The 27,080-nt window shown below is 67.7% G+C and overlaps 2 protein-coding genes across 2 annotated transcripts; both read right to left on the reverse strand.

Annotated features, from left to right (window-relative positions):
- Positions 1-949: 949 nt before the first annotated feature.
- Positions 950-2,293, reverse strand: LOC134758008 (double homeobox protein 4-like protein 4). The gene has a single exon (XM_063703526.1). The coding sequence runs from the start codon at positions 2,216-2,218 to the stop codon at positions 950-952; it is 1,269 nt and encodes a 422-aa protein (XP_063559596.1). The 5' UTR covers positions 2,219-2,293.
- An 18,504-nt stretch (positions 2,294-20,797) lies between these two features.
- On the reverse strand, positions 20,798-22,662 carry LOC129532418 (double homeobox protein 4-like protein 4). Its single transcript, XM_055381764.2, has 2 exons — positions 22,228-22,662; positions 20,798-22,195 (listed from the first exon to the last, which is right to left on the reverse strand). Exons 1-2 carry the CDS (start codon positions 22,660-22,662, stop codon positions 20,798-20,800), a joined length of 1,833 nt encoding a protein of 610 aa, XP_055237739.2.
- Positions 22,663-27,080: the final 4,418 nt, after the last annotated feature.

Genomic DNA, 27,080 nt, shown 5'->3' on the forward strand with positions numbered 1-27,080 from the left:
ATCGGGGCGAATGAGTGCCCCGCCGGCCGACGCGGCGGCGGCTGTGGGCCCAGCCCTCAGCCGACGCCGGGCGCTTACCGTTTTCCCGGAGCGCGGGGGTCCCGTCGCTCCCGGAGGCCGAAGGCCGCTTTTGCTCTCTGCCTTCCTCCCTCTGTCCCTGGCTCCCTGCCGCCCGCCCCCTGTCCCTGCGTCGCTCTGTCTTTCCCTCCGTTCCTCACTGCCTCCCTCTCTCCCACCCTCCCTCCCTCCCTCCTAACGTCCCTCCGCCCATCCTTCCGCCCCTCTAGGTCTCCCGTTCCTCTCTCCATCTCTGCCCGCCTTCCCTCCCGCCTGGAACGGTCAGCGTCCCCGGCGTGCGCGGGGCCTGCGGTCGGCGTTCCGCCGGCAGGCGCTCCACGGTGGCAGCTGGGAGGCTGCAGGGGCACGGACGGGCGAGCGACGGTGGAGCGGAGGCGCAGAGGAGGCGAGCCGCGGGAGGGATGGCAGGCCTGGGCGCTGCGCGGGCCCGGTGTTTGGCGGGACGGGGGTCTCCACCCAGCCCAGGGGAGGACGCATTTTCCGGGGGTGGGGGGTGGGGGTGGGGGTGGGGAGGGGGTGGTCGGGCGTGGGTGGGGTGCTGGAAAGCCGTGAGAGCTCTGCCCGGGCTGCTCCCACAGCCTAGGCGGCTGCCCGCAAACCCGCGCGTGCGCAGTAGGCGGCCCACCTGCTGCTACCTGGGCCGGCTCTGGGATCCCCGGGATGCCCAGGAAAGAATGGCAGTTCTCTGCTGTGTGGAGTCTCTCGCCGGGCCTAGACCTAGAAGGCAGGAATCCCAGGCGGGTCAGCCCGGCGGGGAAGACACGCCGCTCCACGCCCAGCCAGGTGTTCCCCGCGAAAGAGAGGCCACCGCCCTGCCCCGACCCGACCCGACCCAACCCGACCCGACCCGACCCCGTCCCAACCCCGCGTCCTAAAGCTCCTCCAGCAGAGCCCGGTATTCTTCCTCGCTGAGGGGTGCTTCCAGCGAGGCGGCCTCTTCCAAGGCCTCCAGCTCCCCCGGGGCCTCCGTTTCTAGGAAAGGTTGCGCCCGCTGCAGAAACTCCGGGCTCGCCAGGAGCTCATCCAGCAGCAGGCCGGAGGGGAGTGCAGACGAGCGCCCCGGCTCCTGGAGCGCCTGGGAGGGCGCCCGGATGCCTTGCATCTGCCCCTGCCGCGCGGAGGCCTCCGGGGGCGCGGGCTGGGGAGGTGGAGCTGCCCCGGCTTGGGGTTCCCACGCCGCCCCGGCGACCTGGGGACCCCGGCCCCAGCCCCACCACGGACTCCCCTGGGACGTGGGTGGCGCAAGCACACCTTGGCCCTGTGGCCCCGCTTGAGCGGGCCCAGGCTGTCCCACCGCGCAAGGGCCCGGCGGGCCGTCGCGCTGCGGGTCCCGGTCCTCCCGGCATTTGCCCGGCTGCGGAGGCCACCGAGGAGTCTGAGGGTGGGAGAGCGCCCCTTCCGGAGGAGCCGGGGCAGCGTAGGCAAAATCCCCGCGTGCCGGGGCAGGTTGGGAGATCCCCTCTGCCGGCGCGGCCTGGCTGGGCTGGAGCACGGGGACGGCCCTCGCTCCCTGGCTCACGAAAGCCCCCTGTGGGAGGGCCCCAGGCGCGCAGGGCACGTGGGGTGCGGGAAGCCCCGTTCCCCACGCCCCGGTGTGGGCGAAGGCGACCCACGAGGGAGCAGGGTGACACCCGCCGGGGGCCGCGTCGCACAGGCCGCCTGCGTGCGCGGGCGCCCTGCCACCCTGTCCCGGGTGCCTGGCCCTTCGATTCTGAAACCAGATCTGAATCCTGGACTCCGGGAGGCCCGTCTCTCTGGCCAGCTCTTCCCTGGCGGCGATGCCTGGAAAGCGATCCTTCTCAAAGGCTCGGAGGAGCAGGGCGGTCTGGGATCCGGTGACGGCGGTCCGCTTTCGCCTGCCTTCTTGCGGGCCGCGTCTCCCGGGCCAGGGCCGAGATTCCCGCCGGTGCTGCCTCAGCTGGCGTGACCTCTCATTCTGAAACCAAATCTGGACCCTGGGCTCCGGAATGCCGATAGCCTGGGCCAGCCGTTCTCTGGTGGCGATGCCCGGGTACGGGTTCCGCTCAAAGCAGGCTCGCAGGGCCTCGCTTTGGCTCGGGGTCCAAACGAGTCTCCTTCGCCGTCCTCGTCCTCGGGCTTCCGCGGGGAGGGTGCTGTCCGAAGGTGTCGGGAGGGCCATCGCGGGGAGCCCCGGCCGGAATTTCACGGACGGACACGGGCAGAGAGAGGCCGGCGGGCTCCCGTGCACCTCACTGTGCACTGCGGCAGGTGCAGCCAGACTGTGCACTGCGGCAGGTGCAGCCAGGAAGCCGGCCCAGACAGCCAGCCAGCGGCTCTTATAAAGGCCCACAGGCAGGCAGGCTCCACCCCTTCATGAAGGGCGGTGAGCCCTGGGACAGCACGCCGCCCCCCGCCCCCCAGGAAGGGCCCCAGGGCGTTGAGGCCAGGGTCGGGGTGGGGGGGTTTGAGGTGGGGCGGGGGAGGGCGTGGTGATGGTGGTGGTGGTGGGGCCGGAGAGACGAAGCGGAAGGGGGAGAGGGGGAAGGGGTGAGGGGGGCGCGTTTCGGGGGCTGGCTCTCCCGACCTCTCCACGAATCCCGCGGGAACTGGAAGCCGCTCTCTGGGCTCCCGCGCGTCTTCAGCAGGGAGAAACCAGCCTGGAAGGGTGGAGGGGAGTGTGGAAATGAACCTCCGTGGGAGTCTTGAGCTTTCCAGGCCCTCTCTCCGTGAAGGAGGCAATGCCCGTGGGTGTCGCCGTTGCCGGGACAGTCTCACACACGCAGGCGTGTGGCTCTGGTTCATCTCCACGTAGAAGACCAGAGCGAGACCCCAGAGAGAAGATACATCCCCGGCGCGATGGCCTGACGATGGATTCCTGTGTCCGGCAACATGGGGAGGCTGCAGTGTGGCCGGTTTGGAAACTGGCAAGGAGAGCGAAGGCGCCATGCCGGTCTTCCACCCTTCCCTGGGATGTTTCTGGGTGCCCGCAGAGCTCCGGGAGCAAACAGTCAGCACGGCCAGCCTTTCGGGGGCCCGAGAGACGTGAGCAACAGGCCCCCTTGCAGAGGGCAAAGCAACGTGGAATCCAAAATCACGCCTCAGTCGTCCTGAGTGTGGCTCCTCCGTGGTCGGGGCTGTCGGCCTCGCGCTCCGTTGCAGGGCTCAGCCTGGGGATGTGCGGTCTGTGCACCAGGCGGTTGAAAACCCGACGGCAACCCGAGTCCCGGTCTTTTGTCTCTGAGGAAACCGCCCACTCCTTGGGCCACGGAATCGGGGCGAATGAGTGCCCCGCCGGCCGACGCGGCGGCGGCTGTGGGCCCAGCCCTCAGCCGACGCCGGGCGCTTACCGTTTTCCCGGAGCGCGGGGGTCCCGTCGCTCCCGGAGGCCGAAGGCCGCTTTTGCTCTCTGCCTTCCTCCCTCTGTCCCTGGCTCCCTGCCGCCCGCCCCCTGTCCCTGCGTCGCTCTGTCTTTCCCTCCGTTCCTCACTGCCTCCCTCTCTCCCACCCTCCCTCCCTCCCTCCTAACGTCCCTCCGCCCATCCTTCCGCCCCTCTAGGTCTCCCGTTCCTCTCTCCATCTCTGCCCGCCTTCCCTCCCGCCTGGAACGGTCAGCGTCCCCGGCGTGCGCGGGGCCTGCGGTCGGCGTTCCGCCGGCAGGCGCTCCACGGTGGCAGCTGGGAGGCTGCAGGGGCACGGACGGGCGAGCGACGGTGGAGCGGAGGCGCAGAGGAGGCGAGCCGCGGGAGGGATGGCAGGCCTGGGCGCTGCGCGGGCCCGGTGTTTGGCGGGACGGGGGTCTCCACCCAGCCCAGGGGAGGACGCATTTTCCGGGGGTGGGGGGTGGGGGTGGGGGTGGGGAGGGGGTGGTCGGGCGTGGGTGGGGTGCTGGAAAGCCGTGAGAGCTCTGCCCGGGCTGCTCCCACAGCCTAGGCGGCTGCCCGCAAACCCGCGCGTGCGCAGTAGGCGGCCCACCTGCTGCTACCTGGGCCGGCTCTGGGATCCCCGGGATGCCCAGGAAAGAATGGCAGTTCTCTGCTGTGTGGAGTCTCTCGCCGGGCCTAGACCTAGAAGGCAGGAATCCCAGGCGGGTCAGCCCGGCGGGGAAGACACGCCGCTCCACGCCCAGCCAGGTGTTCCCCGCGAAAGAGAGGCCACCGCCCTGCCCCGACCCGACCCGACCCAACCCGACCCGACCCGACCCCGTCCCAACCCCGCGTCCTAAAGCTCCTCCAGCAGAGCCCGGTATTCTTCCTCGCTGAGGGGTGCTTCCAGCGAGGCGGCCTCTTCCAAGGCCTCCAGCTCCCCCGGGGCCTCCGTTTCTAGGAAAGGTTGCGCCCGCTGCAGAAACTCCGGGCTCGCCAGGAGCTCATCCAGCAGCAGGCCGGAGGGGAGTGCAGACGAGCGCCCCGGCTCCTGGAGCGCCTGGGAGGGCGCCCGGATGCCTTGCATCTGCCCCTGCCGCGCGGAGGCCTCCGGGGGCGCGGGCTGGGGAGGTGGAGCTGCCCCGGCTTGGGGTTCCCACGCCGCCCCGGCGACCTGGGGACCCCGGCCCCAGCCCCACCACGGACTCCCCTGGGACGTGGGTGGCGCAAGCACACCTTGGCCCTGTGGCCCCGCTTGAGCGGGCCCAGGCTGTCCCACCGCGCAAGGGCCCGGCGGGCCGTCGCGCTGCGGGTCCCGGTCCTCCCGGCATTTGCCCGGCTGCGGAGGCCACCGAGGAGTCTGAGGGTGGGAGAGCGCCCCTTCCGGAGGAGCCGGGGCAGCGTAGGCAAAATCCCCGCGTGCCGGGGCAGGTTGGGAGATCCCCTCTGCCGGCGCGGCCTGGCTGGGCTGGAGCACGGGGACGGCCCTCGCTCCCTGGCTCACGAAAGCCCCCTGTGGGAGGGCCCCAGGCGCGCAGGGCACGTGGGGTGCGGGAAGCCCCGTTCCCCACGCCCCGGTGTGGGCGAAGGCGACCCACGAGGGAGCAGGGTGACACCCGCCGGGGGCCGCGTCGCACAGGCCGCCTGCGTGCGCGGGCGCCCTGCCACCCTGTCCCGGGTGCCTGGCCCTTCGATTCTGAAACCAGATCTGAATCCTGGACTCCGGGAGGCCCGTCTCTCTGGCCAGCTCTTCCCTGGCGGCGATGCCTGGAAAGCGATCCTTCTCAAAGGCTCGGAGGAGCAGGGCGGTCTGGGATCCGGTGACGGCGGTCCGCTTTCGCCTGCCTTCTTGCGGGCCGCGTCTCCCGGGCCAGGGCCGAGATTCCCGCCGGTGCTGCCTCAGCTGGCGTGACCTCTCATTCTGAAACCAAATCTGGACCCTGGGCTCCGGAATGCCGATAGCCTGGGCCAGCCGTTCTCTGGTGGCGATGCCCGGGTACGGGTTCCGCTCAAAGCAGGCTCGCAGGGCCTCGCTTTGGCTCGGGGTCCAAACGAGTCTCCTTCGCCGTCCTCGTCCTCGGGCTTCCGCGGGGAGGGTGCTGTCCGAAGGTGTCGGGAGGGCCATCGCGGGGAGCCCCGGCCGGAATTTCACGGACGGACACGGGCAGAGAGAGGCCGGCGGGCTCCCGTGCACCTCACTGTGCACTGCGGCAGGTGCAGCCAGACTGTGCACTGCGGCAGGTGCAGCCAGGAAGCCGGCCCAGACAGCCAGCCAGCGGCTCTTATAAAGGCCCACAGGCAGGCAGGCTCCACCCCTTCATGAAGGGCGGTGAGCCCTGGGACAGCACGCCGCCCCCCGCCCCCCAGGAAGGGCCCCAGGGCGTTGAGGCCAGGGTCGGGGTGGGGGGGTTTGAGGTGGGGCGGGGGAGGGCGTGGTGATGGTGGTGGTGGTGGGGCCGGAGAGACGAAGCGGAAGGGGGAGAGGGGGAAGGGGTGAGGGGGGCGCGTTTCGGGGGCTGGCTCTCCCGACCTCTCCACGAATCCCGCGGGAACTGGAAGCCGCTCTCTGGGCTCCCGCGCGTCTTCAGCAGGGAGAAACCAGCCTGGAAGGGTGGAGGGGAGTGTGGAAATGAACCTCCGTGGGAGTCTTGAGCTTTCCAGGCCCTCTCTCCGTGAAGGAGGCAATGCCCGTGGGTGTCGCCGTTGCCGGGACAGTCTCACACACGCAGGCGTGTGGCTCTGGTTCATCTCCACGTAGAAGACCAGAGCGAGACCCCAGAGAGAAGATACATCCCCGGCGCGATGGCCTGACGATGGATTCCTGTGTCCGGCAACATGGGGAGGCTGCAGTGTGGCCGGTTTGGAAACTGGCAAGGAGAGCGAAGGCGCCATGCCGGTCTTCCACCCTTCCCTGGGATGTTTCTGGGTGCCCGCAGAGCTCCGGGAGCAAACAGTCAGCACGGCCAGCCTTTCGGGGGCCCGAGAGACGTGAGCAACAGGCCCCCTTGCAGAGGGCAAAGCAACGTGGAATCCAAAATCACGCCTCAGTCGTCCTGAGTGTGGCTCCTCCGTGGTCGGGGCTGTCGGCCTCGCGCTCCGTTGCAGGGCTCAGCCTGGGGATGTGCGGTCTGTGCACCAGGCGGTTGAAAACCCGACGGCAACCCGAGTCCCGGTCTTTTGTCTCTGAGGAAACCGCCCACTCCTTGGGCCACGGAATCGGGGCGAATGAGTGCCCCGCCGGCCGACGCGGCGGCGGCTGTGGGCCCAGCCCTCAGCCGACGCCGGGCGCTTACCGTTTTCCCGGAGCGCGGGGGTCCCGTCGCTCCCGGAGGCCGAAGGCCGCTTTTGCTCTCTGCCTTCCTCCCTCTGTCCCTGGCTCCCTGCCGCCCGCCCCCTGTCCCTGCGTCGCTCTGTCTTTCCCTCCGTTCCTCACTGCCTCCCTCTCTCCCACCCTCCCTCCCTCCCTCCTAACGTCCCTCCGCCCATCCTTCCGCCCCTCTAGGTCTCCCGTTCCTCTCTCCATCTCTGCCCGCCTTCCCTCCCGCCTGGAACGGTCAGCGTCCCCGGCGTGCGCGGGGCCTGCGGTCGGCGTTCCGCCGGCAGGCGCTCCACGGTGGCAGCTGGGAGGCTGCAGGGGCACGGACGGGCGAGCGACGGTGGAGCGGAGGCGCAGAGGAGGCGAGCCGCGGGAGGGATGGCAGGCCTGGGCGCTGCGCGGGCCCGGTGTTTGGCGGGACGGGGGTCTCCACCCAGCCCAGGGGAGGACGCATTTTCCGGGGGTGGGGGGTGGGGGTGGGGGTGGGGAGGGGGTGGTCGGGCGTGGGTGGGGTGCTGGAAAGCCGTGAGAGCTCTGCCCGGGCTGCTCCCACAGCCTAGGCGGCTGCCCGCAAACCCGCGCGTGCGCAGTAGGCGGCCCACCTGCTGCTACCTGGGCCGGCTCTGGGATCCCCGGGATGCCCAGGAAAGAATGGCAGTTCTCTGCTGTGTGGAGTCTCTCGCCGGGCCTAGACCTAGAAGGCAGGAATCCCAGGCGGGTCAGCCCGGCGGGGAAGACACGCCGCTCCACGCCCAGCCAGGTGTTCCCCGCGAAAGAGAGGCCACCGCCCTGCCCCGACCCGACCCGACCCAACCCGACCCGACCCGACCCCGTCCCAACCCCGCGTCCTAAAGCTCCTCCAGCAGAGCCCGGTATTCTTCCTCGCTGAGGGGTGCTTCCAGCGAGGCGGCCTCTTCCAAGGCCTCCAGCTCCCCCGGGGCCTCCGTTTCTAGGAAAGGTTGCGCCCGCTGCAGAAACTCCGGGCTCGCCAGGAGCTCATCCAGCAGCAGGCCGGAGGGGAGTGCAGACGAGCGCCCCGGCTCCTGGAGCGCCTGGGAGGGCGCCCGGATGCCTTGCATCTGCCCCTGCCGCGCGGAGGCCTCCGGGGGCGCGGGCTGGGGAGGTGGAGCTGCCCCGGCTTGGGGTTCCCACGCCGCCCCGGCGACCTGGGGACCCCGGCCCCAGCCCCACCACGGACTCCCCTGGGACGTGGGTGGCGCAAGCACACCTTGGCCCTGTGGCCCCGCTTGAGCGGGCCCAGGCTGTCCCACCGCGCAAGGGCCCGGCGGGCCGTCGCGCTGCGGGTCCCGGTCCTCCCGGCATTTGCCCGGCTGCGGAGGCCACCGAGGAGTCTGAGGGTGGGAGAGCGCCCCTTCCGGAGGAGCCGGGGCAGCGTAGGCAAAATCCCCGCGTGCCGGGGCAGGTTGGGAGATCCCCTCTGCCGGCGCGGCCTGGCTGGGCTGGAGCACGGGGACGGCCCTCGCTCCCTGGCTCACGAAAGCCCCCTGTGGGAGGGCCCCAGGCGCGCAGGGCACGTGGGGTGCGGGAAGCCCCGTTCCCCACGCCCCGGTGTGGGCGAAGGCGACCCACGAGGGAGCAGGGTGACACCCGCCGGGGGCCGCGTCGCACAGGCCGCCTGCGTGCGCGGGCGCCCTGCCACCCTGTCCCGGGTGCCTGGCCCTTCGATTCTGAAACCAGATCTGAATCCTGGACTCCGGGAGGCCCGTCTCTCTGGCCAGCTCTTCCCTGGCGGCGATGCCTGGAAAGCGATCCTTCTCAAAGGCTCGGAGGAGCAGGGCGGTCTGGGATCCGGTGACGGCGGTCCGCTTTCGCCTGCCTTCTTGCGGGCCGCGTCTCCCGGGCCAGGGCCGAGATTCCCGCCGGTGCTGCCTCAGCTGGCGTGACCTCTCATTCTGAAACCAAATCTGGACCCTGGGCTCCGGAATGCCGATAGCCTGGGCCAGCCGTTCTCTGGTGGCGATGCCCGGGTACGGGTTCCGCTCAAAGCAGGCTCGCAGGGCCTCGCTTTGGCTCGGGGTCCAAACGAGTCTCCTTCGCCGTCCTCGTCCTCGGGCTTCCGCGGGGAGGGTGCTGTCCGAAGGTGTCGGGAGGGCCATCGCGGGGAGCCCCGGCCGGAATTTCACGGACGGACACGGGCAGAGAGAGGCCGGCGGGCTCCCGTGCACCTCACTGTGCACTGCGGCAGGTGCAGCCAGACTGTGCACTGCGGCAGGTGCAGCCAGGAAGCCGGCCCAGACAGCCAGCCAGCGGCTCTTATAAAGGCCCACAGGCAGGCAGGCTCCACCCCTTCATGAAGGGCGGTGAGCCCTGGGACAGCACGCCGCCCCCCGCCCCCCAGGAAGGGCCCCAGGGCGTTGAGGCCAGGGTCGGGGTGGGGGGGTTTGAGGTGGGGCGGGGGAGGGCGTGGTGATGGTGGTGGTGGTGGGGCCGGAGAGACGAAGCGGAAGGGGGAGAGGGGGAAGGGGTGAGGGGGGCGCGTTTCGGGGGCTGGCTCTCCCGACCTCTCCACGAATCCCGCGGGAACTGGAAGCCGCTCTCTGGGCTCCCGCGCGTCTTCAGCAGGGAGAAACCAGCCTGGAAGGGTGGAGGGGAGTGTGGAAATGAACCTCCGTGGGAGTCTTGAGCTTTCCAGGCCCTCTCTCCGTGAAGGAGGCAATGCCCGTGGGTGTCGCCGTTGCCGGGACAGTCTCACACACGCAGGCGTGTGGCTCTGGTTCATCTCCACGTAGAAGACCAGAGCGAGACCCCAGAGAGAAGATACATCCCCGGCGCGATGGCCTGACGATGGATTCCTGTGTCCGGCAACATGGGGAGGCTGCAGTGTGGCCGGTTTGGAAACTGGCAAGGAGAGCGAAGGCGCCATGCCGGTCTTCCACCCTTCCCTGGGATGTTTCTGGGTGCCCGCAGAGCTCCGGGAGCAAACAGTCAGCACGGCCAGCCTTTCGGGGGCCCGAGAGACGTGAGCAACAGGCCCCCTTGCAGAGGGCAAAGCAACGTGGAATCCAAAATCACGCCTCAGTCGTCCTGAGTGTGGCTCCTCCGTGGTCGGGGCTGTCGGCCTCGCGCTCCGTTGCAGGGCTCAGCCTGGGGATGTGCGGTCTGTGCACCAGGCGGTTGAAAACCCGACGGCAACCCGAGTCCCGGTCTTTTGTCTCTGAGGAAACCGCCCACTCCTTGGGCCACGGAATCGGGGCGAATGAGTGCCCCGCCGGCCGACGCGGCGGCGGCTGTGGGCCCAGCCCTCAGCCGACGCCGGGCGCTTACCGTTTTCCCGGAGCGCGGGGGTCCCGTCGCTCCCGGAGGCCGAAGGCCGCTTTTGCTCTCTGCCTTCCTCCCTCTGTCCCTGGCTCCCTGCCGCCCGCCCCCTGTCCCTGCGTCGCTCTGTCTTTCCCTCCGTTCCTCACTGCCTCCCTCTCTCCCACCCTCCCTCCCTCCCTCCTAACGTCCCTCCGCCCATCCTTCCGCCCCTCTAGGTCTCCCGTTCCTCTCTCCATCTCTGCCCGCCTTCCCTCCCGCCTGGAACGGTCAGCGTCCCCGGCGTGCGCGGGGCCTGCGGTCGGCGTTCCGCCGGCAGGCGCTCCACGGTGGCAGCTGGGAGGCTGCAGGGGCACGGACGGGCGAGCGACGGTGGAGCGGAGGCGCAGAGGAGGCGAGCCGCGGGAGGGATGGCAGGCCTGGGCGCTGCGCGGGCCCGGTGTTTGGCGGGACGGGGGTCTCCACCCAGCCCAGGGGAGGACGCATTTTCCGGGGGTGGGGGGTGGGGGTGGGGGTGGGGAGGGGGTGGTCGGGCGTGGGTGGGGTGCTGGAAAGCCGTGAGAGCTCTGCCCGGGCTGCTCCCACAGCCTAGGCGGCTGCCCGCAAACCCGCGCGTGCGCAGTAGGCGGCCCACCTGCTGCTACCTGGGCCGGCTCTGGGATCCCCGGGATGCCCAGGAAAGAATGGCAGTTCTCTGCTGTGTGGAGTCTCTCGCCGGGCCTAGACCTAGAAGGCAGGAATCCCAGGCGGGTCAGCCCGGCGGGGAAGACACGCCGCTCCACGCCCAGCCAGGTGTTCCCCGCGAAAGAGAGGCCACCGCCCTGCCCCGACCCGACCCGACCCAACCCGACCCGACCCGACCCCGTCCCAACCCCGCGTCCTAAAGCTCCTCCAGCAGAGCCCGGTATTCTTCCTCGCTGAGGGGTGCTTCCAGCGAGGCGGCCTCTTCCAAGGCCTCCAGCTCCCCCGGGGCCTCCGTTTCTAGGAAAGGTTGCGCCCGCTGCAGAAACTCCGGGCTCGCCAGGAGCTCATCCAGCAGCAGGCCGGAGGGGAGTGCAGACGAGCGCCCCGGCTCCTGGAGCGCCTGGGAGGGCGCCCGGATGCCTTGCATCTGCCCCTGCCGCGCGGAGGCCTCCGGGGGCGCGGGCTGGGGAGGTGGAGCTGCCCCGGCTTGGGGTTCCCACGCCGCCCCGGCGACCTGGGGACCCCGGCCCCAGCCCCACCACGGACTCCCCTGGGACGTGGGTGGCGCAAGCACACCTTGGCCCTGTGGCCCCGCTTGAGCGGGCCCAGGCTGTCCCACCGCGCAAGGGCCCGGCGGGCCGTCGCGCTGCGGGTCCCGGTCCTCCCGGCATTTGCCCGGCTGCGGAGGCCACCGAGGAGTCTGAGGGTGGGAGAGCGCCCCTTCCGGAGGAGCCGGGGCAGCGTAGGCAAAATCCCCGCGTGCCGGGGCAGGTTGGGAGATCCCCTCTGCCGGCGCGGCCTGGCTGGGCTGGAGCACGGGGACGGCCCTCGCTCCCTGGCTCACGAAAGCCCCCTGTGGGAGGGCCCCAGGCGCGCAGGGCACGTGGGGTGCGGGAAGCCCCGTTCCCCACGCCCCGGTGTGGGCGAAGGCGACCCACGAGGGAGCAGGGTGACACCCGCCGGGGGCCGCGTCGCACAGGCCGCCTGCGTGCGCGGGCGCCCTGCCACCCTGTCCCGGGTGCCTGGCCCTTCGATTCTGAAACCAGATCTGAATCCTGGACTCCGGGAGGCCCGTCTCTCTGGCCAGCTCTTCCCTGGCGGCGATGCCTGGAAAGCGATCCTTCTCAAAGGCTCGGAGGAGCAGGGCGGTCTGGGATCCGGTGACGGCGGTCCGCTTTCGCCTGCCTTCTTGCGGGCCGCGTCTCCCGGGCCAGGGCCGAGATTCCCGCCGGTGCTGCCTCAGCTGGCGTGACCTCTCATTCTGAAACCAAATCTGGACCCTGGGCTCCGGAATGCCGATAGCCTGGGCCAGCCGTTCTCTGGTGGCGATGCCCGGGTACGGGTTCCGCTCAAAGCAGGCTCGCAGGGCCTCGCTTTGGCTCGGGGTCCAAACGAGTCTCCTTCGCCGTCCTCGTCCTCGGGCTTCCGCGGGGAGGGTGCTGTCCGAAGGTGTCGGGAGGGCCATCGCGGGGAGCCCCGGCCGGAATTTCACGGACGGACACGGGCAGAGAGAGGCCGGCGGGCTCCCGTGCACCTCACTGTGCACTGCGGCAGGTGCAGCCAGACTGTGCACTGCGGCAGGTGCAGCCAGGAAGCCGGCCCAGACAGCCAGCCAGCGGCTCTTATAAAGGCCCACAGGCAGGCAGGCTCCACCCCTTCATGAAGGGCGGTGAGCCCTGGGACAGCACGCCGCCCCCCGCCCCCCAGGAAGGGCCCCAGGGCGTTGAGGCCAGGGTCGGGGTGGGGGGGTTTGAGGTGGGGCGGGGGAGGGCGTGGTGATGGTGGTGGTGGTGGGGCCGGAGAGACGAAGCGGAAGGGGGAGAGGGGGAAGGGGTGAGGGGGGCGCGTTTCGGGGGCTGGCTCTCCCGACCTCTCCACGAATCCCGCGGGAACTGGAAGCCGCTCTCTGGGCTCCCGCGCGTCTTCAGCAGGGAGAAACCAGCCTGGAAGGGTGGAGGGGAGTGTGGAAATGAACCTCCGTGGGAGTCTTGAGCTTTCCAGGCCCTCTCTCCGTGAAGGAGGCAATGCCCGTGGGTGTCGCCGTTGCCGGGACAGTCTCACACACGCAGGCGTGTGGCTCTGGTTCATCTCCACGTAGAAGACCAGAGCGAGACCCCAGAGAGAAGATACATCCCCGGCGCGATGGCCTGACGATGGATTCCTGTGTCCGGCAACATGGGGAGGCTGCAGTGTGGCCGGTTTGGAAACTGGCAAGGAGAGCGAAGGCGCCATGCCGGTCTTCCACCCTTCCCTGGGATGTTTCTGGGTGCCCGCAGAGCTCCGGGAGCAAACAGTCAGCACGGCCAGCCTTTCGGGGGCCCGAGAGACGTGAGCAACAGGCCCCCTTGCAGAGGGCAAAGCAACGTGGAATCCAAAATCACGCCTCAGTCGTCCTGAGTGTGGCTCCTCCGTGGTCGGGGCTGTCGGCCTCGCGCTCCGTTGCAGGGCTCAGCCTGGGGATGTGCGGTCTGTGCACCAGGCGGTTGAAAACCCGACGGCAACCCGAGTCCCGGTCTTTTGTCTCTGAGGAAACCGCCCACTCCTTGGGCCACGGAATCGGGGCGAATGAGTGCCCCGCCGGCCGACGCGGCGGCGGCTGTGGGCCCAGCCCTCAGCCGACGCCGGGCGCTTACCGTTTTCCCGGAGCGCGGGGGTCCCGTCGCTCCCGGAGGCCGAAGGCCGCTTTTGCTCTCTGCCTTCCTCCCTCTGTCCCTGGCTCCCTGCCGCCCGCCCCCTGTCCCTGCGTCGCTCTGTCTTTCCCTCCGTTCCTCACTGCCTCCCTCTCTCCCACCCTCCCTCCCTCCCTCCTAACGTCCCTCCGCCCATCCTTCCGCCCCTCTAGGTCTCCCGTTCCTCTCTCCATCTCTGCCCGCCTTCCCTCCCGCCTGGAACGGTCAGCGTCCCCGGCGTGCGCGGGGCCTGCGGTCGGCGTTCCGCCGGCAGGCGCTCCACGGTGGCAGCTGGGAGGCTGCAGGGGCACGGACGGGCGAGCGACGGTGGAGCGGAGGCGCAGAGGAGGCGAGCCGCGGGAGGGATGGCAGGCCTGGGCGCTGCGCGGGCCCGGTGTTTGGCGGGACGGGGGTCTCCACCCAGCCCAGGGGAGGACGCATTTTCCGGGGGTGGGGGGTGGGGGTGGGGGTGGGGAGGGGGTGGTCGGGCGTGGGTGGGGTGCTGGAAAGCCGTGAGAGCTCTGCCCGGGCTGCTCCCACAGCCTAGGCGGCTGCCCGCAAACCCGCGCGTGCGCAGTAGGCGGCCCACCTGCTGCTACCTGGGCCGGCTCTGGGATCCCCGGGATGCCCAGGAAAGAATGGCAGTTCTCTGCTGTGTGGAGTCTCTCGCCGGGCCTAGACCTAGAAGGCAGGAATCCCAGGCGGGTCAGCCCGGCGGGGAAGACACGCCGCTCCACGCCCAGCCAGGTGTTCCCCGCGAAAGAGAGGCCACCGCCCTGCCCCGACCCGACCCGACCCAACCCGACCCGACCCGACCCCGTCCCAACCCCGCGTCCTAAAGCTCCTCCAGCAGAGCCCGGTATTCTTCCTCGCTGAGGGGTGCTTCCAGCGAGGCGGCCTCTTCCAAGGCCTCCAGCTCCCCCGGGGCCTCCGTTTCTAGGAAAGGTTGCGCCCGCTGCAGAAACTCCGGGCTCGCCAGGAGCTCATCCAGCAGCAGGCCGGAGGGGAGTGCAGACGAGCGCCCCGGCTCCTGGAGCGCCTGGGAGGGCGCCCGGATGCCTTGCATCTGCCCCTGCCGCGCGGAGGCCTCCGGGGGCGCGGGCTGGGGAGGTGGAGCTGCCCCGGCTTGGGGTTCCCACGCCGCCCCGGCGACCTGGGGACCCCGGCCCCAGCCCCACCACGGACTCCCCTGGGACGTGGGTGGCGCAAGCACACCTTGGCCCTGTGGCCCCGCTTGAGCGGGCCCAGGCTGTCCCACCGCGCAAGGGCCCGGCGGGCCGTCGCGCTGCGGGTCCCGGTCCTCCCGGCATTTGCCCGGCTGCGGAGGCCACCGAGGAGTCTGAGGGTGGGAGAGCGCCCCTTCCGGAGGAGCCGGGGCAGCGTAGGCAAAATCCCCGCGTGCCGGGGCAGGTTGGGAGATCCCCTCTGCCGGCGCGGCCTGGCTGGGCTGGAGCACGGGGACGGCCCTCGCTCCCTGGCTCACGAAAGCCCCCTGTGGGAGGGCCCCAGGCGCGCAGGGCACGTGGGGTGCGGGAAGCCCCGTTCCCCACGCCCCGGTGTGGGCGAAGGCGACCCACGAGGGAGCAGGGTGACACCCGCCGGGGGCCGCGTCGCACAGGCCGCCTGCGTGCGCGGGCGCCCTGCCACCCTGTCCCGGGTGCCTGGCCCTTCGATTCTGAAACCAGATCTGAATCCTGGACTCCGGGAGGCCCGTCTCTCTGGCCAGCTCTTCCCTGGCGGCGATGCCTGGAAAGCGATCCTTCTCAAAGGCTCGGAGGAGCAGGGCGGTCTGGGATCCGGTGACGGCGGTCCGCTTTCGCCTGCCTTCTTGCGGGCCGCGTCTCCCGGGCCAGGGCCGAGATTCCCGCCGGTGCTGCCTCAGCTGGCGTGACCTCTCATTCTGAAACCAAATCTGGACCCTGGGCTCCGGAATGCCGATAGCCTGGGCCAGCCGTTCTCTGGTGGCGATGCCCGGGTACGGGTTCCGCTCAAAGCAGGCTCGCAGGGCCTCGCTTTGGCTCGGGGTCCAAACGAGTCTCCTTCGCCGTCCTCGTCCTCGGGCTTCCGCGGGGAGGGTGCTGTCCGAAGGTGTCGGGAGGGCCATCGCGGGGAGCCCCGGCCGGAATTTCACGGACGGACACGGGCAGAGAGAGGCCGGCGGGCTCCCGTGCACCTCACTGTGCACTGCGGCAGGTGCAGCCAGACTGTGCACTGCGGCAGGTGCAGCCAGGAAGCCGGCCCAGACAGCCAGCCAGCGGCTCTTATAAAGGCCCACAGGCAGGCAGGCTCCACCCCTTCATGAAGGGCGGTGAGCCCTGGGACAGCACGCCGCCCCCCGCCCCCCAGGAAGGGCCCCAGGGCGTTGAGGCCAGGGTCGGGGTGGGGGGGTTTGAGGTGGGGCGGGGGAGGGCGTGGTGATGGTGGTGGTGGTGGGGCCGGAGAGACGAAGCGGAAGGGGGAGAGGGGGAAGGGGTGAGGGGGGCGCGTTTCGGGGGCTGGCTCTCCCGACCTCTCCACGAATCCCGCGGGAACTGGAAGCCGCTCTCTGGGCTCCCGCGCGTCTTCAGCAGGGAGAAACCAGCCTGGAAGGGTGGAGGGGAGTGTGGAAATGAACCTCCGTGGGAGTCTTGAGCTTTCCAGGCCCTCTCTCCGTGAAGGAGGCAATGCCCGTGGGTGTCGCCGTTGCCGGGACAGTCTCACACACGCAGGCGTGTGGCTCTGGTTCATCTCCACGTAGAAGACCAGAGCGAGACCCCAGAGAGAAGATACATCCCCGGCGCGATGGCCTGACGATGGATTCCTGTGTCCGGCAACATGGGGAGGCTGCAGTGTGGCCGGTTTGGAAACTGGCAAGGAGAGCGAAGGCGCCATGCCGGTCTTCCACCCTTCCCTGGGATGTTTCTGGGTGCCCGCAGAGCTCCGGGAGCAAACAGTCAGCACGGCCAGCCTTTCGGGGGCCCGAGAGACGTGAGCAACAGGCCCCCTTGCAGAGGGCAAAGCAACGTGGAATCCAAAATCACGCCTCAGTCGTCCTGAGTGTGGCTCCTCCGTGGTCGGGGCTGTCGGCCTCGCGCTCCGTTGCAGGGCTCAGCCTGGGGATGTGCGGTCTGTGCACCAGGCGGTTGAAAACCCGACGGCAACCCGAGTCCCGGTCTTTTGTCTCTGAGGAAACCGCCCACTCCTTGGGCCACGGAATCGGGGCGAATGAGTGCCCCGCCGGCCGACGCGGCGGCGGCTGTGGGCCCAGCCCTCAGCCGACGCCGGGCGCTTACCGTTTTCCCGGAGCGCGGGGGTCCCGTCGCTCCCGGAGGCCGAAGGCCGCTTTTGCTCTCTGCCTTCCTCCCTCTGTCCCTGGCTCCCTGCCGCCCGCCCCCTGTCCCTGCGTCGCTCTGTCTTTCCCTCCGTTCCTCACTGCCTCCCTCTCTCCCACCCTCCCTCCCTCCCTCCTAACGTCCCTCCGCCCATCCTTCCGCCCCTCTAGGTCTCCCGTTCCTCTCTCCATCTCTGCCCGCCTTCCCTCCCGCCTGGAACGGTCAGCGTCCCCGGCGTGCGCGGGGCCTGCGGTCGGCGTTCCGCCGGCAGGCGCTCCACGGTGGCAGCTGGGAGGCTGCAGGGGCACGGACGGGCGAGCGACGGTGGAGCGGAGGCGCAGAGGAGGCGAGCCGCGGGAGGGATGGCAGGCCTGGGCGCTGCGCGGGCCCGGTGTTTGGCGGGACGGGGGTCTCCACCCAGCCCAGGGGAGGACGCATTTTCCGGGGGTGGGGGGTGGGGGTGGGGGTGGGGAGGGGGTGGTCGGGCGTGGGTGGGGTGCTGGAAAGCCGTGAGAGCTCTGCCCGGGCTGCTCCCACAGCCTAGGCGGCTGCCCGCAAACCCGCGCGTGCGCAGTAGGCGGCCCACCTGCTGCTACCTGGGCCGGCTCTGGGATCCCCGGGATGCCCAGGAAAGAATGGCAGTTCTCTGCTGTGTGGAGTCTCTCGCCGGGCCTAGACCTAGAAGGCAGGAATCCCAGGCGGGTCAGCCCGGCGGGGAAGACACGCCGCTCCACGCCCAGCCAGGTGTTCCCCGCGAAAGAGAGGCCACCGCCCTGCCCCGACCCGACCCGACCCAACCCGACCCGACCCGACCCCGTCCCAACCCCGCGTCCTAAAGCTCCTCCAGCAGAGCCCGGTATTCTTCCTCGCTGAGGGGTGCTTCCAGCGAGGCGGCCTCTTCCAAGGCCTCCAGCTCCCCCGGGGCCTCCGTTTCTAGGAAAGGTTGCGCCCGCTGCAGAAACTCCGGGCTCGCCAGGAGCTCATCCAGCAGCAGGCCGGAGGGGAGTGCAGACGAGCGCCCCGGCTCCTGGAGCGCCTGGGAGGGCGCCCGGATGCCTTGCATCTGCCCCTGCCGCGCGGAGGCCTCCGGGGGCGCGGGCTGGGGAGGTGGAGCTGCCCCGGCTTGGGGTTCCCACGCCGCCCCGGCGACCTGGGGACCCCGGCCCCAGCCCCACCACGGACTCCCCTGGGACGTGGGTGGCGCAAGCACACCTTGGCCCTGTGGCCCCGCTTGAGCGGGCCCAGGCTGTCCCACCGCGCAAGGGCCCGGCGGGCCGTCGCGCTGCGGGTCCCGGTCCTCCCGGCATTTGCCCGGCTGCGGAGGCCACCGAGGAGTCTGAGGGTGGGAGAGCGCCCCTTCCGGAGGAGCCGGGGCAGCGTAGGCAAAATCCCCGCGTGCCGGGGCAGGTTGGGAGATCCCCTCTGCCGGCGCGGCCTGGCTGGGCTGGAGCACGGGGACGGCCCTCGCTCCCTGGCTCACGAAAGCCCCCTGTGGGAGGGCCCCAGGCGCGCAGGGCACGTGGGGTGCGGGAAGCCCCGTTCCCCACGCCCCGGTGTGGGCGAAGGCGACCCACGAGGGAGCAGGGTGACACCCGCCGGGGGCCGCGTCGCACAGGCCGCCTGCGTGCGCGGGCGCCCTGCCACCCTGTCCCGGGTGCCTGGCCCTTCGATTCTGAAACCAGATCTGAATCCTGGACTCCGGGAGGCCCGTCTCTCTGGCCAGCTCTTCCCTGGCGGCGATGCCTGGAAAGCGATCCTTCTCAAAGGCTCGGAGGAGCAGGGCGGTCTGGGATCCGGTGACGGCGGTCCGCTTTCGCCTGCCTTCTTGCGGGCCGCGTCTCCCGGGCCAGGGCCGAGATTCCCGCCGGTGCTGCCTCAGCTGGCGTGACCTCTCATTCTGAAACCAAATCTGGACCCTGGGCTCCGGAATGCCGATAGCCTGGGCCAGCCGTTCTCTGGTGGCGATGCCCGGGTACGGGTTCCGCTCAAAGCAGGCTCGCAGGGCCTCGCTTTGGCTCGGGGTCCAAACGAGTCTCCTTCGCCGTCCTCGTCCTCGGGCTTCCGCGGGGAGGGTGCTGTCCGAAGGTGTCGGGAGGGCCATCGCGGGGAGCCCCGGCCGGAATTTCACGGACGGACACGGGCAGAGAGAGGCCGGCGGGCTCCCGTGCACCTCACTGTGCACTGCGGCAGGTGCAGCCAGACTGTGCACTGCGGCAGGTGCAGCCAGGAAGCCGGCCCAGACAGCCAGCCAGCGGCTCTTATAAAGGCCCACAGGCAGGCAGGCTCCACCCCTTCATGAAGGGCGGTGAGCCCTGGGACAGCACGCCGCCCCCCGCCCCCCAGGAAGGGCCCCAGGGCGTTGAGGCCAGGGTCGGGGTGGGGGGGTTTGAGGTGGGGCGGGGGAGGGCGTGGTGATGGTGGTGGTGGTGGGGCCGGAGAGACGAAGCGGAAGGGGGAGAGGGGGAAGGGGTGAGGGGGGCGCGTTTCGGGGGCTGGCTCTCCCGACCTCTCCACGAATCCCGCGGGAACTGGAAGCCGCTCTCTGGGCTCCCGCGCGTCTTCAGCAGGGAGAAACCAGCCTGGAAGGGTGGAGGGGAGTGTGGAAATGAACCTCCGTGGGAGTCTTGAGCTTTCCAGGCCCTCTCTCCGTGAAGGAGGCAATGCCCGTGGGTGTCGCCGTTGCCGGGACAGTCTCACACACGCAGGCGTGTGGCTCTGGTTCATCTCCACGTAGAAGACCAGAGCGAGACCCCAGAGAGAAGATACATCCCCGGCGCGATGGCCTGACGATGGATTCCTGTGTCCGGCAACATGGGGAGGCTGCAGTGTGGCCGGTTTGGAAACTGGCAAGGAGAGCGAAGGCGCCATGCCGGTCTTCCACCCTTCCCTGGGATGTTTCTGGGTGCCCGCAGAGCTCCGGGAGCAAACAGTCAGCACGGCCAGCCTTTCGGGGGCCCGAGAGACGTGAGCAACAGGCCCCCTTGCAGAGGGCAAAGCAACGTGGAATCCAAAATCACGCCTCAGTCGTCCTGAGTGTGGCTCCTCCGTGGTCGGGGCTGTCGGCCTCGCGCTCCGTTGCAGGGCTCAGCCTGGGGATGTGCGGTCTGTGCACCAGGCGGTTGAAAACCCGACGGCAACCCGAGTCCCGGTCTTTTGTCTCTGAGGAAACCGCCCACTCCTTGGGCCACGGAATCGGGGCGAATGAGTGCCCCGCCGGCCGACGCGGCGGCGGCTGTGGGCCCAGCCCTCAGCCGACGCCGGGCGCTTACCGTTTTCCCGGAGCGCGGGGGTCCCGTCGCTCCCGGAGGCCGAAGGCCGCTTTTGCTCTCTGCCTTCCTCCCTCTGTCCCTGGCTCCCTGCCGCCCGCCCCCTGTCCCTGCGTCGCTCTGTCTTTCCCTCCGTTCCTCACTGCCTCCCTCTCTCCCACCCTCCCTCCCTCCCTCCTAACGTCCCTCCGCCCATCCTTCCGCCCCTCTAGGTCTCCCGTTCCTCTCTCCATCTCTGCCCGCCTTCCCTCCCGCCTGGAACGGTCAGCGTCCCCGGCGTGCGCGGGGCCTGCGGTCGGCGTTCCGCCGGCAGGCGCTCCACGGTGGCAGCTGGGAGGCTGCAGGGGCACGGACGGGCGAGCGACGGTGGAGCGGAGGCGCAGAGGAGGCGAGCCGCGGGAGGGATGGCAGGCCTGGGCGCTGCGCGGGCCCGGTGTTTGGCGGGACGGGGGTCTCCACCCAGCCCAGGGGAGGACGCATTTTCCGGGGGTGGGGGGTGGGGGTGGGGGTGGGGAGGGGGTGGTCGGGCGTGGGTGGGGTGCTGGAAAGCCGTGAGAGCTCTGCCCGGGCTGCTCCCACAGCCTAGGCGGCTGCCCGCAAACCCGCGCGTGCGCAGTAGGCGGCCCACCTGCTGCTACCTGGGCCGGCTCTGGGATCCCCGGGATGCCCAGGAAAGAATGGCAGTTCTCTGCTGTGTGGAGTCTCTCGCCGGGCCTAGACCTAGAAGGCAGGAATCCCAGGCGGGTCAGCCCGGCGGGGAAGACACGCCGCTCCACGCCCAGCCAGGTGTTCCCCGCGAAAGAGAGGCCACCGCCCTGCCCCGACCCGACCCGACCCAACCCGACCCGACCCGACCCCGTCCCAACCCCGCGTCCTAAAGCTCCTCCAGCAGAGCCCGGTATTCTTCCTCGCTGAGGGGTGCTTCCAGCGAGGCGGCCTCTTCCAAGGCCTCCAGCTCCCCCGGGGCCTCCGTTTCTAGGAAAGGTTGCGCCCGCTGCAGAAACTCCGGGCTCGCCAGGAGCTCATCCAGCAGCAGGCCGGAGGGGAGTGCAGACGAGCGCCCCGGCTCCTGGAGCGCCTGGGAGGGCGCCCGGATGCCTTGCATCTGCCCCTGCCGCGCGGAGGCCTCCGGGGGCGCGGGCTGGGGAGGTGGAGCTGCCCCGGCTTGGGGTTCCCACGCCGCCCCGGCGACCTGGGGACCCCGGCCCCAGCCCCACCACGGACTCCCCTGGGACGTGGGTGGCGCAAGCACACCTTGGCCCTGTGGCCCCGCTTGAGCGGGCCCAGGCTGTCCCACCGCGCAAGGGCCCGGCGGGCCGTCGCGCTGCGGGTCCCGGTCCTCCCGGCATTTGCCCGGCTGCGGAGGCCACCGAGGAGTCTGAGGGTGGGAGAGCGCCCCTTCCGGAGGAGCCGGGGCAGCGTAGGCAAAATCCCCGCGTGCCGGGGCAGGTTGGGAGATCCCCTCTGCCGGCGCGGCCTGGCTGGGCTGGAGCACGGGGACGGCCCTCGCTCCCTGGCTCACGAAAGCCCCCTGTGGGAGGGCCCCAGGCGCGCAGGGCACGTGGGGTGCGGGAAGCCCCGTTCCCCACGCCCCGGTGTGGGCGAAGGCGACCCACGAGGGAGCAGGGTGACACCCGCCGGGGGCCGCGTCGCACAGGCCGCCTGCGTGCGCGGGCGCCCTGCCACCCTGTCCCGGGTGCCTGGCCCTTCGATTCTGAAACCAGATCTGAATCCTGGACTCCGGGAGGCCCGTCTCTCTGGCCAGCTCTTCCCTGGCGGCGATGCCTGGAAAGCGATCCTTCTCAAAGGCTCGGAGGAGCAGGGCGGTCTGGGATCCGGTGACGGCGGTCCGCTTTCGCCTGCCTTCTTGCGGGCCGCGTCTCCCGGGCCAGGGCCGAGATTCCCGCCGGTGCTGCCTCAGCTGGCGTGACCTCTCATTCTGAAACCAAATCTGGACCCTGGGCTCCGGAATGCCGATAGCCTGGGCCAGCCGTTCTCTGGTGGCGATGCCCGGGTACGGGTTCCGCTCAAAGCAGGCTCGCAGGGCCTCGCTTTGGCTCGGGGTCCAAACGAGTCTCCTTCGCCGTCCTCGTCCTCGGGCTTCCGCGGGGAGGGTGCTGTCCGAAGGTGTCGGGAGGGCCATCGCGGGGAGCCCCGGCCGGAATTTCACGGACGGACACGGGCAGAGAGAGGCCGGCGGGCTCCCGTGCACCTCACTGTGCACTGCGGCAGGTGCAGCCAGGAAGCCGGCCCAGACAGCCAGCCAGCGGCTCTTATAAAGGCCCACAGGCAGGCAGGCTCCACCCCTTCATGAAGGGCGGTGAGCCCTGGGACAGCACGCCGCCCCCCGCCCCCCAGGAAGGGCCCCAGGGCGTTGAGGCCAGGGTCGGGGTGGGGGGGTTTGAGGTGGGGCGGGGGAGGGCGTGGTGATGGTGGTGGTGGTGGGGCCGGAGAGACGAAGCGGAAGGGGGAGAGGGGGAAGGGGTGAGGGGGGCGCGTTTCGGGGGCTGGCTCTCCCGACCTCTCCACGAATCCCGCGGGAACTGGAAGCCGCTCTCTGGGCTCCCGCGCGTCTTCAGCAGGGAGAAACCAGCCTGGAAGGGTGGAGGGGAGTGTGGAAATGAACCTCCGTGGGAGTCTTGAGCTTTCCAGGCCCTCTCTCCGTGAAGGAGGCAATGCCCGTGGGTGTCGCCGTTGCCGGGACAGTCTCACACACGCAGGCGTGTGGCTCTGGTTCATCTCCACGTAGAAGACCAGAGCGAGACCCCAGAGAGAAGATACATCCCCGGCGCGATGGCCTGACGATGGATTCCTGTGTCCGGCAACATGGGGAGGCTGCAGTGTGGCCGGTTTGGAAACTGGCAAGGAGAGCGAAGGCGCCATGCCGGTCTTCCACCCTTCCCTGGGATGTTTCTGGGTGCCCGCAGAGCTCCGGGAGCAAACAGTCAGCACGGCCAGCCTTTCGGGGGCCCGAGAGACGTGAGCAACAGGCCCCCTTGCAGAGGGCAAAGCAACGTGGAATCCAAAATCACGCCTCAGTCGTCCTGAGTGTGGCTCCTCCGTGGTCGGGGCTGTCGGCCTCGCGCTCCGTTGCAGGGCTCAGCCTGGGGATGTGCGGTCTGTGCACCAGGCGGTTGAAAACCCGACGGCAACCCGAGTCCCGGTCTTTTGTCTCTGAGGAAACCGCCCACTCCTTGGGCCACGGAATCGGGGCGAATGAGTGCCCCGCCGGCCGACGCGGCGGCGGCTGTGGGCCCAGCCCTCAGCCGACGCCGGGCGCTTACCGTTTTCCCGGAGCGCGGGGGTCCCGTCGCTCCCGGAGGCCGAAGGCCGCTTTTGCTCTCTGCCTTCCTCCCTCTGTCCCTGGCTCCCTGCCGCCCGCCCCCTGTCCCTGCGTCGCTCTGTCTTTCCCTCCGTTCCTCACTGCCTCCCTCTCTCCCACCCTCCCTCCCTCCCTCCTAACGTCCCTCCGCCCATCCTTCCGCCCCTCTAGGTCTCCCGTTCCTCTCTCCATCTCTGCCCGCCTTCCCTCCCGCCTGGAACGGTCAGCGTCCCCGGCGTGCGCGGGGCCTGCGGTCGGCGTTCCGCCGGCAGGCGCTCCACGGTGGCAGCTGGGAGGCTGCAGGGGCACGGACGGGCGAGCGACGGTGGAGCGGAGGCGCAGAGGAGGCGAGCCGCGGGAGGGATGGCAGGCCTGGGCGCTGCGCGGGCCCGGTGTTTGGCGGGACGGGGGTCTCCACCCAGCCCAGGGGAGGACGCATTTTCCGGGGGTGGGGGGTGGGGGTGGGGGTGGGGAGGGGGTGGTCGGGCGTGGGTGGGGTGCTGGAAAGCCGTGAGAGCTCTGCCCGGGCTGCTCCCACAGCCTAGGCGGCTGCCCGCAAACCCGCGCGTGCGCAGTAGGCGGCCCACCTGCTGCTACCTGGGCCGGCTCTGGGATCCCCGGGATGCCCAGGAAAGAATGGCAGTTCTCTGCTGTGTGGAGTCTCTCGCCGGGCCTAGACCTAGAAGGCAGGAATCCCAGGCGGGTCAGCCCGGCGGGGAAGACACGCCGCTCCACGCCCAGCCAGGTGTTCCCCGCGAAAGAGAGGCCACCGCCCTGCCCCGACCCGACCCGACCCAACCCGACCCGACCCGACCCCGTCCCAACCCCGCGTCCTAAAGCTCCTCCAGCAGAGCCCGGTATTCTTCCTCGCTGAGGGGTGCTTCCAGCGAGGCGGCCTCTTCCAAGGCCTCCAGCTCCCCCGGGGCCTCCGTTTCTAGGAAAGGTTGCGCCCGCTGCAGAAACTCCGGGCTCGCCAGGAGCTCATCCAGCAGCAGGCCGGAGGGGAGTGCAGACGAGCGCCCCGGCTCCTGGAGCGCCTGGGAGGGCGCCCGGATGCCTTGCATCTGCCCCTGCCGCGCGGAGGCCTCCGGGGGCGCGGGCTGGGGAGGTGGAGCTGCCCCGGCTTGGGGTTCCCACGCCGCCCCGGCGACCTGGGGACCCCGGCCCCAGCCCCACCACGGACTCCCCTGGGACGTGGGTGGCGCAAGCACACCTTGGCCCTGTGGCCCCGCTTGAGCGGGCCCAGGCTGTCCCACCGCGCAAGGGCCCGGCGGGCCGTCGCGCTGCGGGTCCCGGTCCTCCCGGCATTTGCCCGGCTGCGGAGGCCACCGAGGAGTCTGAGGGTGGGAGAGCGCCCCTTCCGGAGGAGCCGGGGCAGCGTAGGCAAAATCCCCGCGTGCCGGGGCAGGTTGGGAGATCCCCTCTGCCGGCGCGGCCTGGCTGGGCTGGAGCACGGGGACGGCCCTCGCTCCCTGGCTCACGAAAGCCCCCTGTGGGAGAGCCCCAGGCGCGCAAATCCCGATGCCTCCACATCTCCCTTCACACACTTCTGATTTGAGGCACAACAGATTTATTAAAAATGGCATAAGGGTCTCCAGAGGTGTGCACAGATTTTCCCAGATCCCCAAATGCAATGAGAAACTATTCAGATCATTTATGTTCTCGCAAGATTCTGGAAGGAATTTGGCTCTCCGTGCGAATGCATTGGAAGTTTCTGGGAGGGGGAGAAAATGCCTTGGATGATTGCAGAGTTGAAGAAGCATAAGACAGGAAATGTTCCTCTGTTACGGTAAGAAAAATAAAAGTAGCTTTTTCCAGAACAATTTCCACTGGAGCAGAGTTTCCCACACCATATTCAAACTCTGTCCTTCTCCGTGACCTTTAATAGGGTTTTTTGTTTTTCTCTTGTAAATTTTTTTCCATTGCTGCAGATAGGTAATCAAGTCTGGCTTACAGACTGTCCACTACAGTTTCTTTTTTCACCCAGAACAGTAACTGGGCTAATCAGAAAATGCCCAACTCCCAGTATCTCCTTCAGGAGAGAATTAAAACAGTAGAATATGTGTTGAAATGTTTGGCTTTTTGATAAATTGTCTAATGACTAGATTCTGTCTCTCCTGATGTGGAGTGCTCAAGGACATGATGGAGTCATATAGATGACAGTTTGTGTCTGCTGAGAAGAAAGATGAGTGCTTGTTGCAGCACTAGGGAAACTGCAATACCACAGACAGTCAACTGGGGAAGAAAATAGACAATAGAATCTAAAGTACATTGATAAAAAATTCTCTTTAACTTGGAAACACACCCAAGTCCAGAGAAAATATATTTGGGAATGTGTTTGTGAAGCACCTAGAATCTATAGCCTGGACTATTGCTGTCGGTATCCCCCTTTACTGAGCCAGTCTTTAAATGCTAGATTTGATTAGTGCTGTATAGATCCCCAGATCTCTTTTAAAAAAATCACAAGGCACACAGAGAAGGCAGAAAATATTCCCCATTGGAAGAAAAACATAAATATCCAGAAACTGAATTTTAACAAATAAAGATTTTTGCATATCTGATAGAGAACTTAAAATAATCATCTTAAGCATTCTCAATGAACAAAAATATAACAAAAAGAGACAACTGAGTGAAATTTAAAAATAATGAATGAGCAAAATAAGATATCAACAAAGAGATAAAAACTATTTTTAAAAACCCAACAGAAATAATAGAGTTGGAGAATATAATAACTGAGTTTTATAAATTCACTACAGAGAAACAACAGCAAACAGTGGAGCAGAAAAAAGAAAATTGTACATATATTATTCACAAATATTGAGTCCTGGAAACTAATATTTTAAAGAATGGGAAAAATGCGGGTGAAATATAAGACTTACTGGACACCATCAAGTAGACCAATACATTCAGAGATAGAGTCTTTTAAAAAGAATAGAGGGAGAAAATGGCATAAACATTTCGGAGAAAAAGCGGGGATGCTGAGAACTTTCCACATTTCAAAGCGATGAAACAAAAAATACTAGCAACCAATAATAATTGATCTGGGAAATATTGTATTTCAAAAATTAGAAGAAAACAAAGACTTTCAAAGATTAAAATAAAAAAGCTAAGGTTGTTAACTACTAGAATAACCCTAGGGAAAAAAATGCTAAAGAGAGTTAATTATGTTGAAAAATTAAATGATGCTGGACAGCATCATAAAACCACATGAAAATATAAAGCTCTCTGTTCAATGTAAATATATACACAGATATACAATTTTCTACTATAATGGTGCATTAAATTCTTAAATCTCTGTGAAAATACACATCATATATAAAGATACAATTTGTAATGTTAAGAAAGTGAGGGAAGTAAAAATGAATATATTTTGTATGTTGTTAAGGTGAAGTTGAAGGCAAGCCATTTGCCCTGGGGACCTTAGCGCTGGGCAAGGGAGGAGGCAAGGCTGCCATTTTCTCTCCCTCGTTTCTTCCATCTCCCCTTACTCTGCATAGGGGTTTTTCTTGGTCTACAGGAATAGTCAATGGGCCAGGCTCTGTCCTGCGCACGCACACACACACACACACACACACACACACAGAGGTGCAGGTGGGCATGGCATGTATACACGGAACCTGGGATTTTAATTTTAAAATTTTTAAAAAGTGGGAAACCAAGGATTTTTGGCATGATTCTCAGGACTTTGGGCTAGGGAAAGGGTAAGTCATTGCTTTCTTCCATGTGGCATGCCATCAGTTGTTGGGGCTTTCTCCCTGAAGATGTCCCCTAAGGAGATTGTGCAGGAGATTTACCCGGTGCTCATGGTCCGTGAAGACATGTGTCACTGCAACTA

The sequence above is a fragment of the Gorilla gorilla genome, chromosome 2 (genome assembly GCF_029281585.2).
Source record: "Gorilla gorilla gorilla isolate KB3781 chromosome 2, NHGRI_mGorGor1-v2.1_pri, whole genome shotgun sequence".
NCBI classification, from domain to species: domain Eukaryota; kingdom Metazoa; phylum Chordata; class Mammalia; order Primates; family Hominidae; genus Gorilla; species Gorilla gorilla.